General features: G+C 36.8%; 1 protein-coding gene across 1 annotated transcript; it reads left to right on the forward strand.

Annotated features, from left to right (window-relative positions):
- The first annotated feature begins 92 nt into the window (after positions 1-92).
- Positions 93-18,410, forward strand: DTHD1 (death domain containing 1). The gene is made up of 10 exons (XM_075422086.1): positions 93-363; positions 4,009-4,819; positions 5,330-5,660; positions 6,352-6,531; positions 7,362-7,603; positions 9,718-9,882; positions 10,447-10,736; positions 11,985-12,229; positions 17,512-17,569; positions 18,121-18,410. Exons 1-10 carry the CDS (start codon positions 93-95, stop codon positions 18,408-18,410), a joined length of 2,883 nt encoding a protein of 960 aa, XP_075278201.1.
- The last annotated feature ends 2,494 nt before the right edge of the window (positions 18,411-20,904 follow it).

A 20,904-nucleotide genomic window follows, 5' to 3' on the forward strand; every position in this document is an offset into this window, starting at 1 on the left:
CTCTAAGCAGTGTCGTAGTCTGAAGCAAGATTAACATCTTGTGGAGGTGTTTGAGCAGAAAAAAATTTGTATATTCTCAACATAAAATGGAAATGGCTAAAGGTAAGATTACAGCTGAAGGCAAATCAGGCCAACTGCTGGAAAAAATCCAGCACCTAAATTTGCTAGCGAGAGAGGTGTTTCTGAAAAGTGATCTGGAGGATGAAGATATAGTGGGGCATGTGCTTAGATTGATCTCTTTAACAAAAGGGCTGAGTAGATCTCTCAGTCAGCAGCTGGAGAATATTACAGAAAGCATTCAAGACACCTGCCACTTGCTGGGTGCTCTCCATGACAAACACAAGGAATTGACTGCAAGTCCAGGCAAGTATGGAGGTACTTACCTGTAAAGAGAATGGACTGGGTATATTGGATACTAAGTTATTCTGTGTGATGATGCTGGGGGACCTTACTTTTCATGTGTTACTATTTCAGTGTTTGGTTGTTCGTTAGACCAAATGAATTCATATCTCAACACTTGTATCACAGTGTTTTCGGGTCTATTGCATGAGATTCGATGAGAGACTCATAATTCTCATTGTGTGAGGAAAAAATGTCAATAAAAATAAAATTAACTAAACAGAATTTTTTAAAAGCTTTATGTATATTATACTTTGGTGGGTTTATCTTGGCCAGACATCAGATGCCCACCCAGCAACTTACTCCCCTCCTCAACAGGACAGGGGGAGATAATAATGTGAAAAAGCTCGTGGGTCAATATAAAGACAGGGAAATCACTCACAGTCATGGGCAAAACAGACCTGACTTAAGGAAAAAAATTAATTTATTGCCAATTGAAATAGATTTGGATATCGAGAAACAAAGGTAAAAAATTAAAACCATACCTTTCCCCCTCCTCCTTTTTTCCAGGCTCATCTTCACTCCTTCATTCCCAACCCCTGTACCTCCTCCCTGTCCCAAGCTGTGCAGGTGGGTGGGGAACAGGAGAGCAGTCAGTCTACAACATGTCTCCTCTGCCACTCCTTCCTCCTCACGCTTTTCCATGCCCTGCCGTGGGTCCTTCCCATGGCCCACAGTTCCTGTCAGGAAAAGCTGCGTTCTCCACAGGCTGCAGTTCCTTCAGGGAGTATCTACCTGCTCTGGCGTGGGGTTCCTCACAGGCTGCAGAGGGGGTATTTGCTCCAGCCTGGTCTCATGGGCTGCTGAGGAACCTCTGCTCCGTGCCCAGAGCACCGCCCGTTCCTCCTTCTCCGGCCTTGGTGTTCGCAGGGCTGCTTCTCACACTTTTTTCCTCACTGTTCTCTGGCGTTCTTGCCCTTTCTTAAATATCTTTCCACAGAGGCAGCACCAGCTTCACTGACAGGCTGCTCTCAGTCCTGCAGTAGGTTTGATATGGAGACAGCTGGAACCGGCTGTGTCTGGCACAGGGCCGCCCCGGCCTCTCCTCACAGAGGCCGCCCTGCAGCCCCTGCTGCCAGCGCCTCACCAAGTAAACCCAATATATATCGTCTACAGCCCCCCACAAGGAACAACATAGTTAAAAAGATGACAGCAAAAATAAGAAACACTTCTGCCATCTTAGTGCATGGGTAAATAAGTGGAATTCAATTTCTTGCACTTATAATAATGATGTGGATGTAATAACAGTGTTGTTTATTGTGAGGACCAAATCCAGATTTTGTTCCTGAAAAAAATGCAGGATCATTTTGTGACGAACGAAACGACTCTCTTTCCTCAGAAACATCTTCACAAATATTCAAAGTGGAAAAGAAAACTAACATTTCTGCATTTAATAATGGCCTAACAACATCATGCACAGACAGAGAAAGAGAGAGACTCCAGGCAGAAATCTTTAGCTATGCCTGCATTTATGAGTCTTTGTTCTTCAAGTTTATAAAGTGTCCACAATTATAAAAGAGCATTTTTGTAAAAAAAGGACCTGCTTCTAGGCTCCAAGATCAAGCTAACTTTGCCCGGTTGGCCTCATGGCCTATGTGATGAAGTTTTCTTTTTTTCGACATTTACAAGAATTCACTATCATTCCCCTTCCAAAAAGCTACTTTCCTCATCTGACACTTTCCCATAGAACATTCAGCAAAAAGGTTTGAGGACGGTTGCATGCAAACTACCACTGCAACCCAAAGCCGTGTTATCAAGTGTCAGAACAGCACAGAGGAAAGTGTTAGCAAAGCCATGGTGGTGGTGGGGAGGTAACACAAAAGACGGCTTGTTTTGAGGTTAACATTGTAACAGAATGCAAAAAGTGCCTTTTCATGTGACTTAGTTGGGTAGGGTAAAGTTTGCTTGGCTTTAAGCACCGTGGTATCAGAAAAGTCACACTCACAGCGTAGGAAAGTGCCGTTGTTTCAAATGTCCCTGTTCTCGTCAAATGTGATTTTAAGGAAGTTTGAAGAGCTGTATGATTTGTTTGGGGTTTTGTTTTGTTTTGTTTTGTGAATGCAAAATTCAGGGAAGAAATAGGTTAATTTTGGCCATTTTGCTGAAACTTCAATTTTGCATTGTAGTAAGACTTGAAAGTAGTCTTTTACAACCTCTTACGCAAATGAAGCTGTACAAGCCATGTTATTTCCAAACCTTTTATTTCTCAGCCTTGTAAAACTATTTAGTAATTCTTCCCTACTGTAAAAGTGCCCCTGAAAAAACTACAGTACCTTAGAATGAGCTTATTCTTTTCTTTGAACTACCAGCTGAAACCTATGTATTAAAAATATGTTTGGTTCTCTTTTTTTTTGTTTGTTTTCAGATATAGTCAAAATCCAATAACAAGTCATTTGGGAACTCAGAAAGTATTGCAAATAAATAAATTTTAGACTGAGTTCAACAAAAGAAAAACTGTATTCTGAACTGTCTACTTTGTAGGTTTAATCAGATGCAAATAGAGATGAAAGTGAAAGGCCTGTCTAGATCATGTGACATCACACATCAATGTGGAAAAATTATTTTCAGAGCTGAAAACCTTGAGATACTGATTTACCTCATACTACTTTACTGAAAAAAAGTGAATGTAAGCCAGTGGTTCATTCTATACAATTTTCTTATTTGTATTGACTTTCACTGGATTTAACCTGCAAAACAAAGCTTTCCAGCATCTCATGCAGCAAACAAATAAACAAGAAATTTTCTGAGAGGTTTGCAATATACCTAACTACTGAAGACACAGTTCCAGTTACAGACACTGACACCATAAGATGAGAAGAGAGCTGAACGTAATGTATCTGAAATCCTTGCAGAAAATATCTGCACGGATTTCTAAGAAAAGCTGTAAGATAAGATAAATGAGGGCTCGTAAAATAAATAGGTTAAAGATAAAATCTTACATGAATGGCACATAGTGATTGTGTGCTTTTTGAGCATCCTTCTTCACCAAGTGTTTTTAGTTATGTGCAAGAGCAAACTCCACCATTCCCATAACCGGATGCTGCCAGCAGCTGAACTTCAATATTGTATATCTGCTGGCATTTTTGTGTTATCCTCTATTCTCCACAGCAAAAATTCAAAGCTGCTGAGCATGTTGAATACTGAGCCTATGTATAACAGCTTTGTTAGAGACCCATGCACTAGAATCTTGCAGGATTCAATTTTAGGAAACACATATAAATAATGTTTAGTTTTAAAGCTCTTCCCAGATTGATTTGACAATTATTTACCAATTCCATGCGTTAGATTGATTGTCATTAAGTACTTAGCTACTGTCTGACCATTAGAAAAGTGTTAATTAGAGTTGCCACAGTAGTACTTTGACAGAGTTGTACTTGGACAAGTACATAAATGTACTTGTCTGTATTCAGTTCTTCAGAAATTCACACAAATTGAATGGCAACAAATGCAAAAAATGTTAAATGGAAGCCACGAAATGTATTGTGCTTCATGTATCGAGTGGCATTATGGAATTAGGTGGAATTCATTAGGTATGTGTGTAAGAGTTTTCACATTTTTGGGTAGCTCTATAGCAAAATTCAGTTGGTTATCTATTTTTTTTTTGCTCAGAGTACAATGGACTTATAGACTGTCTGCAGAAAGTGAAGGATTATTTGATAAATACGGTCTCCCACCTTCAAGAGGCAGAAAATAGACTTTATACCATTAGCTGCAGGCAAGACGATGATTCTCAGATGCAAACTGCTCGAAAAGCTACTAGAAAAACAGATATGTGTTGTTCTGAAGGAGAAACAACAAAGTCTGTGCAAGCATCTTCTAGTCCCCGTCAGCAGTTCGGAAGAACTCCTTCCCTGAGCAAGACTGAAAATCAGAACGTTAATCAAATCCAGCCAAGTGAAACTAAAACTGTGGAAAAAGACATTGTTGCATCATTAGCTGAAAATGTATGTGCTCGAGAACAGGATGTTAGCAGAGATCCTCCAGTGAAACAGGAAGATGGTGAACACAGACAGCTAACGAACTCTGTTACAGAGAAAAAACATTGCAATGGAAAGGATAAACCTCATGGAGCTAGCTCTGCTACTGAAAAGTCTCCAGAACCAGCTTTTCAAGATGCTCATACAAGCAGTGGGGAAGGCATTCTACCTGGGGCATTGAAAGATGTTTACAACAGAACTGTCACGAATCTTTCTGAACAGGAAATAAAGGCAATAGTCAAAGAATCTTCGAAACGGGTAGAAAGTGAAGAACGTAGACTGACAGAGCAAATGGAGGACAGTAAAACAGAAATGAATAATGAGATTTGTAGGAATGATCTATTTACCTTCAAATCTTCAGCACAAATGTGTGATCTTACTTCTGTCAGTCCTTCTATGAATGATTCAGAAGTACAAAAATCTAGGCAGAGTATAAAGAAAGAGTAAGCACATATTCTTCTTTTTAGGAACAGATGTACATAAATATTGCTTATTAGCATACATATAAACATCTGTGGGCTCAGAAGCTCAATATGAGTGTATTGAACAGATGCTGGACATGCACATAAAAGTAGTTTACAACTTAAGCATGTGCAATGAGTATCTTCCATTTGGTCTAAAGCAAACTGTAACTTTCTATTTGATTGCATTTTTTTTTTATGCCAGAGCGAGACTGAGTCACAGTCAGTAAAGTCAATAATTCCCAAATTGTTGGAAATTGGTAAGAACAGACCCCAATTAGTCAGTTTTATAATAATATGTAAGCTGTTCTGCAACAATCTAAATAGAAAAATTTTCATTATTTTCCCATCTATTCATAATCATATACTTTTATGAATGATCTACTTATGCTACAATGCAGCACATCATTATAGTAAAGTATTTAATTAAAAATACAAGACACCACCTCACCCAAAATACAAAGAATAATATTTTATGTTCTTTTTCTGCAGATTTCTAGTGGAAGAGAGTGGTAAGAATGAACATGAAGTAGCTTGTTTTATTAAAGCCCCTTCAACTGCTCTGGACAATCTGAAGTGTAAGATAGTCAATGACATTAGTTCCTTGGTGGTGGATGATTGTGAAGAGCTGGTCAGCAATGTCATCTGTATTGAATGCTCCGATTGTGAGAAAACAATCCCTTTCCCCATCAACGTAGCAATCCCATTTACTTCATGCTTCAGAGGAAATTACCGAGAGATTGTGGTGAAGGTGACTGATGTGAACTTTCAATCAAAATACTTAACTCCAGTTTCTTTGGATGGATACCAAGGAAACCATAAGGTGGGTAACCTCTTATCTGGGCATTGTAAAAACACCATTCCAGGTTCCCAGTTAAGCCTCTGTGGAGTTACACAAGTAAAGTTGTCATCATTAAGCTGTATTGCCCACTACGTGGGGTTAAATTAAACTTTTCTTCCAACTTTTTCAATAAATAATTCTATTTGAAACCTACTGTTTAACAAGGTCCTTGTTATCACTCATAATGTCAAGGCAAGTGCTTGATCTCACAATACTAATGATGAAGTAATCTAATGGTTCATGATTTTTGTAAATAAGTGTAATATATTGCATTATGTGATAAAAGTAAAAACTTGAGGGGAATTATTTTGCATTTAGGTCACAGAGAAGTAACACAATTCTGTGTGTATGAGTCTAAATTCCATCTCAAAGAAACACAGGATAGTTCTTTTATTTAACTTCAGAAGAATTGCATTGGGCCAGATTCATCACCCAGTTTACAAGCTCATTTCATTTCACCCCAGTCATACATTGGAATATTAATGACATCACATGATGACTGGAGATCACCAGATAACTGAGAATCCAGGTGGCAAGAATATTTAATTTATTTTCATTTCACAACTTGCTTTATTCATGGTGTTGCCTTCTCAAAATGTTAATCCGCTGCAGAACACAACTTCCTTTCCATTTTGCCTCCAATGTACTCTAACCCCACATTCTATTTATGCAGGAAACTTTTGCGGAAGTGAAAGTTTATCAGCTGGGTGTTTTTTCTGTGTTGTCCTGCTTAAAGAAAGAAAGATTTACCGTTACAAAGATAGGACTTTCACAAAAGCTGAGCGTCGATTCTAGAATCTCTTTCTGTTACCATCCAGAAACATTCAATTCTCCAGCACCCATGCAGTTAAAGGTGAGCTTGAAATATGTAATACTTGTTCCCTAAGTCTGTTATCTGATCAGTTCTGAAGCAAGGATGCCAATAATGTTAAAGGGCAATCTGGTTCATTATTAGAAGTGAAAAGTGGTTTCAGCTCCACATCCTTTATACACAGCAAATGGCTTCCTGTCAACACTGTTAAAACCACATAATACTGTCTGTAGTCAACGATATCTCTAGCTAAAAAGAACTGCCTCTTTTTTATATACTTCAGAAAACACAGTTGTTTTCAGTAATGACATAAGCATCAATTCCAAACTTCAACTGCTTGCACCAGTGTTTAAGTTAATGGAACAATTTTTCTTACTTCACCTTCAGCATTTGTAGCAGGCAGTGCAACAGAAGGTTTTGTCACCTCAGCCTTACGCTAAGAATCATCTCAAAATTTGCCTCACTTATAATCTGTTTCTCCCTTTCCCCACAAAAAAAACATTGATTCTGAGGTACAGAGACACCAAAATTAACAGCCAAAAAAAAAAAAAATTTTTTTGGAAAAATCTTACAAAATTATCCAAGTCTGAGGGAGCTCAGGAGTTTCAAAACTTGAACTGAAAGCACGAACAAAATCACCAAAATGTCTGCCAGCAAAGGTTCCAGGTTTTGATGACTTTCAAGCATTTGGTTGTGCATTGTATAAAGTGCTGATATGTTGGTAGGGTTGTTCCTGGGTTATAGAGAGGAGGCTAAATCTTCTTTGATCGTCTAATCCAATTCCAAAAGATAAATCAATTTGTAAAAACACAGACATATAAGAGAAGATTATTCATTTGTAAATTAATTGTATGATTGCTTTCCATATCTAGATTCAGCCAATTGAACCATCATTGGTTTCAACATTGAAAGCAAGACACGATATGTACCACTCAGTGGTATCTACTAGTGCACTGGTTTACGTCCAGCATCCTTCAGCCCAGCCATTTAACAGAGCTGTCACTATTACTCTACCCTGTCCTCCAAACCCAGAAAAAAAAAAGCAAGATGAAACAGAACATACAAGAGCCATTAGCGCTACAGTAAAGAGAGTTGCTACTGTGTATCATGCCCGGTAAGAGCAACTTCACTACAAATTCTGCATTTTCAACACATCAAAACGAGTTAATTTAAACAGTTGCTGATTATTTTTTTGTATTAAAAATGTGTTAGTTCCTGAATACAATCTGCTATACTTAGAATCATGGTTAGAAACACTATAGCAACCCCCTACAATTCTCATGCTATAGCTTCACCACAAAAATTAGTATAGCATTTGATGTATAATCTTTAAATATGCTGACCACTATATTTCTAGCAGCAGTCAGGATGAAAAATGCGGGTTTTTTTCAGCAAGAAATGTTCAGCCATTTTAAACAAAGCCAAACACTGAACATAGAGAATAACCACGTCTCAAAGCTGCTGTGATCATTATTTTGCCAGTCGGTGGTTTGGCTACCCTGGCCTTTGAATTTTCTGATATCTACTTCTACACATTCCAATGGCTACCTGGGTCAACATTTCTGACACAATGATTTGGAGTAGGTCAGTTTTGTGGTAACCACCGCATTGGATAAAGGCCAACACACAATATTTCTAAAACTTAGACATTTTGGTATGTCTTAAAAAAGAGTCATAAGATGGAGACTCCTTAAAAATCTCTGAATTTCAGTTGTAAACTGGCAGTTCAATAAAATTTATCCAGCATGCACACAAGGATATGGATAAACTTCCTGGATGAAAAAAAAGTCAAAGCTGACCTCATCTATTTTGACAGTCAGCAAAATAAATAGTGTTTTTACCATCTCACGCAGGAAAAAAAGACAATACGAACTTACTATTTGGTGGTTGTGCTTCCAGTTCTGCTACCATGGGCAACTCCAGCTTCAGAAGGGCTTACTGGGATTTCTTGGTTGGGGCTAGGCTGGGACAAGATTCAGCTTGGAAGTACTTCTCCTGTAGGTCATTAAAGAGTTAGCTTATTCCTACTGTGCTAAATATTATCTTTTTCAAAATTCATCTACGTGCCAAGATTATGATCACCTTGAAAATAAGCAAGGTACAGATGGAGAAGGAAGACAATATTCTAGCTTTCCATTTCTGAAAATCTTCTCAGATCACATTTTAAAGAGCTTATACTCACACTGGTCTCTTAGACTATACATCCATCTTTACTCACAAAATTCAGATTTGGGAAGGGTGCCCATGTCTGTTTACAGGAGATTCTAATTTCGTTTCCTGTACCAGAAGCATTTCATTGTGTGGCAGTACTCTCACAGCATCCGTCTGTTCTTAATACCAACCCAAACAGCACTTTAGATTCCCAGTCTAAGCACATCCATGACAAGACCATGGCTCGATTGCTTCTTTCTATACAAACTCCTTAGAAAATGATGCCAACGTTGTCCTGTATTTGCATGTAGGCTGAGGCTGTATGCTGGAGAAATGCTTAGGCTGGCCTGTCTGGAGCATTTTCTTTTTTGACTTGTCCATAGGATGTGCATGTGAAGTGAATGTGTTATTCATATTCAGTTTTTAAAAATTGATAAGGAGAGGTGTGTGTGAGAAGAGAGTTATGGGCTTCTGTAAAAAAACCCTCATGTTTTATTCATTAGGATATATTAGCCAGAGCATGTCATGTCACATTTGTTTGATTCCGAGTGTGATATCAAAGTATTCACCTGATTTGAAGAGAAGCTAGTTTTATTTTCTCTATTGAAAGAGATAATGGATAGAAGTCGTATTATTTTCTAAATTCATTTGTGGTTATTGAGTAACATTTGCTTCTGGAAGAAAAGGTTGGTTGTTTCTTTTTTTTTATTTTTCAGTTATCTACTTCTAGGTAATCTAAATATTGATGAATGACTCAAAGACAATCCACAATAATTACTGTGTATGATATTAAATGACAGATTAAACTAGATTAATTTAGATATAAACTTTTCATTTTCTTTATTTTTTTCCTTTTCCTGGAGAATTGGAAAAAATTTTTTTTTAAAATCTCTCAACAATTATATCTCTTAAATACTCTGGAGTATAGTTCCAGATGGAACTTTTTAGCAAAGTGGGAAAAACACATGTAGTCATCAAGCAAAGAAGAATGGAAAGCAGAGCTACAAATACAAGCTTAGCCTTTCTGCAAGTTCTATTTTTCATTGTATTCTTTCCTGTAATTCCTTGCCTTTCCAGGGCTGTGAGTGCTTCTGTGAGAAAAAGTGTGGAGAATCTCAGTGATACTTTGAAATTATTAGGTCACAGAAACAAAGAAGAGGGATGGAAGGTGTTTGATGATATTATTATCCAGAATGCACGGAATGGGCTTGTATCGTTTAAACTAAATGAGCATTTAGAAAGGTAAAGTATGGATATTTTTTTTTTTACTGAAATACTTCCAAGTGTACGGATCAATGGAAATTAGCAGTTAAGAAATCATCCACTATTAATTACTAACCTGCCAGCATCTCTTTATTCCACCTTGCAGTATAAGATCATTCAGATGTGTTACTCCTAATTACAGGAAATATAAATTTGTTTACATATTTTTTCATCTATAAGATTGTACACAATATAATATATACAAACTTGAAACAGCAAATGCAGATATTAAAAGTAATTGAAAAATGTGATTTAGCTCTCTGACTACAAAACCATAGTTTTGTGGGGAATTTCTTATTAGGAAATATTATCTTACTGTCATCTAAAATTCATACATATTTGAATTCATGGATACAGAGTCAGTGTACTCTACACAACAGAAGCAGGCAAATTTCCACCCTTCCATACTCTGGAAACAAGAACGAAAAGGAGGTAGAAAAAGGTCCATTGGAGACCGAGTCCTGTATTATTTTGCATAATAAATCCTTATCAGTTGATAAAATGACAGAGCTATTTATTTTCTTACTTTCTTTTTTCATACAGCTTTGTTGTCATTCGCCTTTCGTTCCTCTTGGAAAACACATATCTTCTCCTCTTTGCTCAGGCTCTGGAAGAAGCAGTTTGTAGCACAAAGGCTAATGTGATACTGTATCGGAAAAGAGAAAACCCATATAAAATAGTAGTTTTGCTGTCTGCATCCAAAGAATTGATCTGGGAACTTCAAAATCTCCATGAGGAGGGCTACTGTGGTCCCCCAGAACCTACACAGCAGTTCTCATTAAGAGAAGGAGAGCAGATTCATTTTAGATTTAGAGGCAATATTTTTGCTTCAGGTAAGGTAATAAATTCATGCATCTGGAAGAACATTAGCAATCATCTCAGCTGTTCAGAAATACTGAATGTGAATGTTAGTAGATTGTGGTTCGTCACAGCACATTTCATTATTTCAGTGTTTTGTATCTTGTAAATGATAGGCACATGAAATTCCATGGGAAACTGCTCTAAGTGAAAAATAAAATGTACCAGATGAACAAGATCCTGAACAACCTGCTGTAGATGACCCTGCTTTTGCAGGGGGAGTTGGACAAGATGATCTTCTGAGATCTTTTCCAACCTCTGCCATTCTGTGAAACCTGGTCTCTCAGAAGCTGCTGGTATTTTATTTCAAAAGGAGAAACAGATTCCAAACAAAAATAAACAGTCTGCTATTTTATCCGTATAAGTTCACTCAAAGGGAGCAAAATTAAGCATTGAAATCCAGCACAAAATGTTAATTGCTGTGAGTTGCACTATGAATTGAGGTGATGCAAGAGAGTTGTTATGCTGTTTCCACTAGCAGCCTTAATATTTCCGTGCAGTGGCTGCACCATTCAGAGATCTGCTTAAAGTGAGAAGAAATAAGAACCCTTGGAGAAATTTTCACCCAAAATTATGTGTAGTGTCTTCTGTCAGTTTTGTAAAGAAAGTATAAACTTTTATTTGGCCGTCTGAAACTTCTGTACGTAAACCCTCCCACTGAAAACTCCATTTACCCTAAAGAAATAATTATTCTTCAAAAAGAGAATTCTCCAGCCCCCAAGGAATGCCTGCTTATCTATGCAAAGACAGTGTTATAGATGTATCAATTAAAATGGAATTACAAATCCTAAAAATGCACCTACCTCTCTGCCCACATTGATTTTGTTGTTACAGATGGACAGACAAGTATCCTGAACAATCAGAAAGCATATACTTCTAATTCCACTCACAACACCATTTTATTTTTATTTATTTCTGTGTTATGCATTTTATCCCCTTCTGTGTTCCTTATTTTCCGACTTGTAGCACAGCCTGCACCACTTACTCCTTATGCCAGCAATTCAGGGGCTTAGACAGATAACTATGCAGACATTTCAACTACTGAAGCACACTGGCAGCAACGTTTGAACCTCAGATGTTCAATATAAAGCAACAATAATGGTAAAGAACAACAGAATGTTATGTGATTAGCTTTATTTGATGTAATTTGATGAAGTATTTTAGATGCCACACATCTAAATATGGTGTAAAAAAAATTATTTTGTTTTTGGTATGGATTACAGAGAATGGAAAAGATTTTAGAAAAGTCTACAGGCTGATTTTTCATTCACAAAGAAAACCCAGGCTGGAGCTCCAAATTAAAGAAGTGGATGAATTTGGTAACCACAGCTCACCTCATTACAAAGGAACAGCAGTGTTTTATAAAATTACCAGAGAGATGATAACCAAGGAATGGGAACAACCCTTGCCATATGGTGAATATCAACACCAGTCTCCACTGTGTAAATTATCACTAACGTTACCAAAGGTGGGTTTCTTACTTGATAATGTTAGAAATCTTTCCCTTTTTCCTTTACCACATATTTATTAGGCAAAAAGATCTTGGTATTATTTTTGCTTTGCAGATGCACACTGGAGTCACTGATGGAGAAGTACTGATCCATCAGCAATGTACAAACACCCTCATACTTTCTCTTAGCAGGTGGGAGGGACCCTCATCCAAGCATGAGCATGGAAAAAAATGTTTAGCATAAGTTTTTCACGCATTTGCTCTCCCTGAATGCTATGGCCCCGAGAAATTATTGCTTAAGTTTCAGTTGTATGCTTCTTGTAGCCTTGTCTTGGGAGTGCAGAACTGCAAACAGTAGGAGCATTAAACGGTTCATGTAACCTATCTTTCTCCTATCACCTGATTCTCCTATTATGCCTGATAAGCCTCTTCAATACAGCCATGTGGACAATTGTCTCCGTCTCTGGTGAAAGCTATTCCTACATAAATTAATCTTTAATAATTCGGGAATGAAATCTCATTGTAATCTTTTCAGGGAGCCTAGGTATCAGCACCCTATATTGTACAAAATGCTGCTGCTAGACTACTGCTATCAAATTTGTGTACATTTTAATATCAAAATATGTATTGCAACACATACATTTTCATGTCAAAATATGTGTAAAAATATGATAAGTAACACTTGGCCTAAATCTCTGGTGACAAGCAATAGCATCTCTCTCCTTTTGAATTTAATTGACCTCACTCTTCCTTAAGCTATCTATCACCTGCAAGTACATCTTTTATTTCTTAAGCATACCTATTAATTTCTCCCTCATCTTCAGTCTCCTGAGCAAAAACTAAGAACAGTGAAGTGCAGAAGATTTTAAAGGGAGATCTCTTTTAGTAACAAACTCCATATAAAATGTAAGTTTTCTTTTGAGAATCACATGCTTTCAAGCACTTTGCTTTTCCACAGGGCTATTATTCTGCAATAGGCTGACCCTGGCTGGATGCCAGGTGCCCACCAAAGCTGCTGTATCACTCCCCCTCCTCTACTGAACAGGGGAGGGAAAATATAATCAAAGGCTCATGGGTTGAGACAAGGACAGAAAGAGATCATTCACCAATTACCATCGTGGGCAAAACAGACTCGACTTGGGGAAATCAATTTAATTTATTACCAATCAAAATAGAATAGGGTAATGAGAAATAAAACCAAATCTTAACAACACCTTCCCCCCACCCCTCCCTTCTTCCCAGGCTCAACTTTACTCCCGATTTTGTCTATCTGTGGTCCTCCACGGGCTACAGGGGCACAGTGTGCCTCACTATGATCTTCACCACAGGCTGCAAGGGAATCTCTGCACCAGTGCCTGGAGCACCTCCTCCCCCTCCTTCTTCACTGACCTTGGTTGTTTCTCTCACATAGTCTCACTCCTCTCTCCAGCTGCAGTTGCTGTTGCACAAGGTTTTTTACACACTTCTTAACTAAGTTGTCACAGAGGAGAGGCACTACCATCATCACTGGTGGGCTCGACCCTGGTCAGCAGCGGGTCCGTCTTGGAGCTGGCTGGCATTAGCTCTACTGGGCACAGGTGAAATTTCTAGCAGCTTCTCACAGAAGCCACCCTTGTTGCATCCCATCTACCAAAACCTTGCCACACAAACCCAATATACACTCTATGTGTAGTATTCACAGAGAGGGAAATACAAACTCTTGAGGTCCAGTGCGATGATTAAAAAAAAATAATAATAAAAAAATCTGTGGCACACCCTAGGCATCAGGTTTTTTCCATCCACCCACCTAGCTTCCATCCCATTGTTCCACTTTGTTCAATCTTACTGCATAACAAGAAGACTTATCCTGTTTTTACTACTCATAATCTCATCAACATATTTGAATCAGATATATCTTCACATTTAGATGGGCTTTCTAATGAATGAAAGAAATAGAGTGAAATAGTTCAAGTTGGGTAAGAAAGTACACTTATGGAAAAATTTAATGCATTAATTATATAAACAACTACACCAGCCATCTGTCAAATGCAACTGCTATTTACCACTTCATTAAAGTACAAGTCGTGTGTTACTGTTCGTATAATATGAACCGAGATTGGCACTGTCCATAATTAGTCATATGCTGATGCTATTAATATCTATTGCCAAAGAACCTAGAACTATCTGAGCACATTCGTGTGCATAGACATACACTCAAGCAATGATCCTTCAATTTTCTTGTTTCTGTTACACCTATAGTACTACAGTACAGCAAGGAAGCTGCCACAAATCTCACAAACACATCAAAACATAACGGTCAGTGTTCATATCTGACCTATTGATAACACTGGGTTGTTTATAGTATTGCTCACACTAACACAGCTGCTTACAGAATTCCATTTGTCACAGTAAGGGTCTCATGTCTTAGTTGTGAATTAGTGGACTCTAGGTTGTAGCATTGTTGATGGACTTCTCACTTCCTCCCAGTATGCTGGGGAACCTTTCATGGTTTGGGAATAAAATCCCAAAAATAACAGTAAATGCAGGGCAATAATAACAAAGACTTTACATTTCTACTACTTTCTTGAGTTAAGAAATATCTCAAGTTTAGCTTAACCATGTTAGTAGATTAGTTTTAGTACACATGAAATCACACTCAGTGTTGCCAGTACCAATAGAAATTTTCTCAGCAAAATTAAATGAAGCTTTGGTTTGGTTTTTTTTTTTTTTTTGCCAGATGATAAAGTTAGAATAATCCACAATGCCTGATTTTGCTAGCGACAAAGACAGATGGAATCTTTTTAAGGCAACCATTCTAACTACAGTTTCATTCATTTCTGTAACATTCCCACTTAAATTTCTCTTGATTTGTGGAGAGAAGACAGTAACTATATAGATTTTAAGTCATTTGTATATGTATGTGCCCATGTTATGCAGTCTTTTATAAATATATTTCTGACAGTGGTAAAAGCAGTAGTTGTTTACTTTCTATGCAACCATTTGCATCAGTTTTTAGTTAAATATGCTACACTTGTACAGAATTAAGCTGATCTTCACTAATGATTCCTATCCATGGTGCTTCCATTTCCTCAGCATTAGAAAACATTGGTTGGTCAAACCTGTTATTTTCAACACTAGTTAAACACAGTGGACTAGGTTCTGATGTCAAGTATATGTGTGCATATCAGTGATATTTCTATTAATTTCAGAGCAGTTGTATTTATGTGAAAGTGGGCTGAAGAGTTTAAAAGGTTAATTTCTCCTTTTCTGTCTGTCCTGTTTGATATGCTACTCAAGTCTGGTCATGTCTGAGAGATCCATTTGACAGAGCACTGCAGTATTACTAGCTGAAATCAGAATGCTTTGTAAAAAGAGATTGTTGTAGTACATACAAGTATTGTCAAATCACTATTCTGCTGAAGTTTTATGTCTAATGACTGTCTAATAGCAAAATAGCACGTGATCTTCTGCTTCAGAAAGGCGCTTCCTTAGACACTTCTAGACTAGAAAACTGCTTTGACCGCTAAGACTATTTTACTTGCGCTGTCAACTAAAACAGTGGGGCCACATGCCAGTGCAGCTGAACTGTGGGTGAATTTAGCGCTTCGCCACAGATATTTAATCTTTAAAGGGAGATCTAATGTTTTAGATCTAATGCATTGTATATTATTACCCTATTCCTAGACAATACTATTTTTACTACTATTTTAACATTAAGTAGCATAAAGTGGCTCAGATTAAAGTCAATGAGTGGGTAATTGAGTTCATCTACAATAACTAAAAATCTCATACAGACCTTTGAGGTGCTAAATTCTCATTAATGAATGAAAATCAGTTTAAATATAAATGCATTATTAAATGAAGCCAAAGAAAGCTGAGTCTTGGAAGAAAAACAATGCCCCCTTCTGGAAGAGCTTTATATTCCCTTTATTTCGAAAGCTTTTTTTAGCCATGTTATGCTATCTTCACACTAAGCCATGTCCAGTAACAGAATTGCTGTAGCAGCACCCAAGACGAGGCATATTCAGGTCTTAAGATGAGTACAGCACAGGAAAGTTTTGCGCTGCCAAGCAGTGCATGCTGTGTGCATCCTGTGCACATGAAACCCCCTACCAAGATGACTGAGTACAGGCCTGATGAAAAGTTGTTTAATTCACAGGGGAACAGGTAACAGTTATGATTACATTGACCTTTTGGATGTGTAGCTCAGTACATAGGAACACTCCAAATATTGAATAATATATAAAGTCTGCATTATACAAGTGTTTAAGGTAAGCTCAGCAAGTCCCTGGCTCAGTTTGCCCAGCAGGAAAAGGACAGTAATTTATCCAGTCAGTGTTTCATGCTCTTAGTTCACAAACGGAAAAAAGAAGCTCGGTGGATAAACCCACACCAAGTCTCACAGGGTAAGCTGTGCATAAACAGCATAAACAGGTAATACAACTGAATGTGAGTGACAAAAGTAATGTGGACACTTAAAAGAGTCCAATTACAGCTTTTAACAATAAAAGAGCTGAACTTCACTGGATACAAACTTGTCTTTTCTTGTCCTCGGTGCCTATGTAAGTAATTGCTTGTTCTATATTGAGCAGGAAAAAACAGTAAAGCCCACGGGACTTTCCTGTTTCTCAGGCATAGGGAAAAAGGACAAAGTATTTTTGTCTTTCTCTCCAGTGTTCAGAGGAAGAACTCTGTATGTTCTAATGGAACTTGTCTTTTGAATTCTGATTATTTTTAGTGATTTATAATTCAAAGTTGAACTATGTAAAATGAAGAACTATAGCTACAAACATAGTATGATTTCTAGACCTAATAACAGACTATAGCTACAAACATAGTATGATTTCTAGACCTAATAACAGCTACTGCGTACCTAGAAAGAGTTATTTTCCTTGAAATACTATGGTATGCACACAGTTGTAATAAGAACACAGAGACAGTAAGGCAAAGTTAACGCAGTATTCAAAATTAGAATCCATTACATGTACAAAGGAAGGTTCGTACAGATTTTCTATGCACCCAGTTTCTGTACACCTGTCATGACATAATGCTACTGATCAACCATTTGTAAAATTGCATAAGTTATAAACTTTTCAATAAGTTGCAATAAACATCTGTTTGGTGTAAACAGACTTACCTTCATTATTTTAATAGCTGTATACTGATTTATACCTGCTGGTGATGTTAACTGGTTTTCACTAATGATACAAATTATAGAACCAATCATAAATGCTGGTTTACTGCAATCTACTCCCATACCCTATGCATCATCCCTTACTCTTTTAGTCATTTCTCTGTCCTCAACACATTTTCTTTGATAGCAAGAGAAGCTGATCAACCGTCCACGAAGCACAAAAAGAATTTCTTCTGATTCATCAGGTAGGAACACATACATAATATATTAATATCAATATAAATAATAGTTGTATTTACTGTTTACTTTTTCTAAATACCAAGATCTGTTTCAGCTATAACTGACATTTTAAAATGCCATATTCAGGAACCGAAGTAGTTAGTGCATTAAAAGATATTCAAAGGGAAAAAAAAAGATGTTTACCAGGAAAAGAACAGCATATAATTTTCTGTACAAGGAGATCCAGTTTGTATTGGAAAGCTCCAGTATAAGTGATGTATCAGTCATAGGAAATGCCCAAATCCTTTTACTTAATTGCTAGTTTTCCCCATGCAGTTATAGATAGATCATTGCTGAATCTACGCTTGTCTAGATTCACTTCATGTCACAGTGCAGTTACCAAAAATTGCATTAGAAATAAGAAGTGATGTTGTTTCCATTAAAGTAAAAAACAAACCATGTTTAGTTAGGGAGTTCACCCATACTGAGCCTCCAGCTTTAGGAAGTTTTACAAAAGAAAGAAAGATTTACATAGCAGAAGAATAATGCTCTTAATTTGCTAATTTTTGCCCTTCAGAGGCCCTGTGGGACAACTTGTTATATTGGCTTGCAGAAGAGCTTGCAGAAGATAATACATCATTGCTTGCTTTATGCTTACCTGTTCAGCGGAGCGTACTTCAGCTTGTTAGGCTGAAGTGCCCTGATAATTTAACACACCAGATCTATGAGCTGCTTTGTTGCTGGAAAAAGACCCTTCCAAGGTCGGCTGATAAACAGCAGCTCCTGTCTCGCTATTTGCAGAGAAGCGGCAGAAGTGATCTTTCAGAAGAACTTCGTTTTAAGTGGCAAAATAAAGTGTTCATGTGACAGAATCACTGGCAACTAACAGCCCAAGTTCACTTTTTCTTGTTGAAAGACGTGTATGTTTCCACGCTATCTTTGGATGAAAAGTGACAGGGATACCAATCAGGGATCAGACTGCTTAAGTATTTATTACCTTGCAACCACTTTACTAAAGCAAAGTATAATAGCAATGCCCTTGCTTGCTAAAAGCGAACATATCTTCTGTGGAAAAGTGAGATACTGAAAATATGGGTAAGAAGAATTACAGTCTGCACAGATTTCAAAGGACTTCAACTGTTTGCACATACCATACTCAATTGACATAGAAGCACATTTCTACATACTTTAAACAGTAGGAATTATTCACAATACTTTATCAAAATCTTATTAATCTTTCCGTGATATATGGATTATTCTACATCCAGTAATAATAGCTACCAGAATCTTCAGATGAAAGCATAATAGATCACTACAATGTACAGACAGAGGAAATTTCTTCTTACATTCAGGTTTGTTAGTAATTAATCCTGCTTCTATATTCTCAGTGAATGTTTTTTAGCCTTGTGAATGTCATAGTAAATTTGAATGTTACTCCATGTGAATACCTAATCTGTTTCCAGGATTTACTGGATTTGTTGCCTCACTTTTATCTATCATGGTAATGTTTTTTTTCAGGTTACCATCAAATTTAGAAAAGTGAGTATTTCTTCATATAAGTTCTAAAATTTAATGCTTTTAAATTTTGTTCATTATACTGTGTTCTTGTATTGAAGGTACTTATAGAAAACCAGGTTTATTTGTGTCATTCCTTAGCTGTGTATTTTAATCTCTAAAACCTCCTTTCTTTCCAGAACGCTAAATAAGACTAACCTAATTTTTAAGTCAGAGCAATAGCAGGGTTGGAATTTTATAACTGTGTTTCCTCTGAAATAATATGCTAATTTACAGTTTTCTGTTACTTGCTGCTGTGTGGCAAGCGGTCTCATACAACACACCAAAAATTTCTCTAAACTTTGACATTTGTGTTAAAGGCTCAAAGTAGTCAGCAAGTGCCAGTGAATCACACCATTCTGGGAGAAAGCTGACTGCTTGGCATTTACACATACAGATATCAATTTGTGATTAGACAGGCTGTCACATCAGGGCAATTTCCCTACTGCTCCAGGAATGTGCAATAGATGCACCTCTTTCTTCAAGTCCACCTGTGCATACTTATTTTTCAGTTACTGTTGTTCTTCTGGATTCAATGCACCAGTTATTTCCTCTTTTATTCTCTACTACCACCACTTTAATAATAAATAAATTTTAAATACCAGTCTAAATCTAAAAGTTATTAATGTAAATTTTATTAGCATTTAGACTATTTACAATCCCTGTATGTCTTGCTGGCAAATCTTAATTGTGATACTTATTGCTAGTCTGGATATTTTATTTCCAGAGGTAATATATTTGCAACATTTCCAAATCACTACTATAAATGAGAAAATTGTACTGCAGAAGAAGAGATAAAAAGGAATAGTATTAATTAGTTTGATTCATCTAGTCAGTAATGTCTCATCCTGTAGGAGTATTAGTTTTTAATTGTAAGATGAATTTGAATGTTAAATTAATGTAATTAAGTTAAAATAATGTTTAAATTAAATAGTTTTTAATTGTATGAGGAATTTCACCCTTTCACTGTGACATAACCATCCTTTCCTTTTTAATTCTTTACTATAAATAAAGTTTTTTTAAAATGTGAACTGGCTTCTTATTAGCAGAAAAGATCATCACACTTCTCTCAGTGCCCTAACACGTTTTGGCATCAGATCTTATGTGAACTGTGCCTTCTTTTAAGAATGAATATTCTGCTACAGTCTCGGAAGATATTGTCTAATGTATGTGTATTATGATCATGCATCAATGTATGATGGTACTACAAGTAATACCAGAAATATTGCAACAAATTGGACTTCATTTTTCCATCAAAAGTATTTCAATACCACTACCAACATTCCGCCACAAGATGGCCTCTGTGTCTAGCAAACATAATACTTGTATTTCACATGCTGAAAAATATGTGACTAAAACACTGCTAAAAACTAAAAGCCATCCTGTAAAGACCTGGATACTCCTCTGTACAGTATCATTAACATTAGTGCAAAGCAGCAAGAATTGTGGGAATTTCAGTAGCATCTATACAACAGGAACAACTTCATTCAGCCTCCGCTCCCAAGGAATCTGAGAATTTTTTTTTACATTAATTGAATGGTAAAATTATATTAAATTTGCTTATGTTAAAAGCTCAGTTTTGTTAGTAGCAAACACTAATCAAGTGTGTAATAAACCATGTATTTTATTAGGTTGGGAAAAGACTAATAAGGTAGATTAAAAAATGAACAACATTTTTTAATATAACAATTCACGTTCTTCTCCTAGAAGGTAACTTTTAGGCCTGCTAGTTATGTGTCTCTTCTCACAGTAACTCTCACCTACAGTTTGAAACTGGTAACTAGTCTTGCTGTGGGCCAGCAAAGCT

Source organism: Opisthocomus hoazin, chromosome 5 (genome assembly GCF_030867145.1).
Source record: "Opisthocomus hoazin isolate bOpiHoa1 chromosome 5, bOpiHoa1.hap1, whole genome shotgun sequence".
Lineage (NCBI taxonomy): Eukaryota > Metazoa > Chordata > Aves > Opisthocomiformes > Opisthocomidae > Opisthocomus > Opisthocomus hoazin.

Coding starts and splice junctions, on each gene's coding strand:
- DTHD1 (XM_075422086.1), top strand. CDS start 93: ATGGCTAAAGGTAAGATTACAGCTGAAGGCAAATCAGGCCAACTGCTG. Junction 4,820..5,329: donor AGGCAGAGTATAAAGAAAGA/GTAAGCACATAT, acceptor CTTTTTCTGCAG/ATTTCTAGTGGAAGAGAGTG. Junction 5,661..6,351: donor GATACCAAGGAAACCATAAG/GTGGGTAACCTC, acceptor CTATTTATGCAG/GAAACTTTTGCGGAAGTGAA.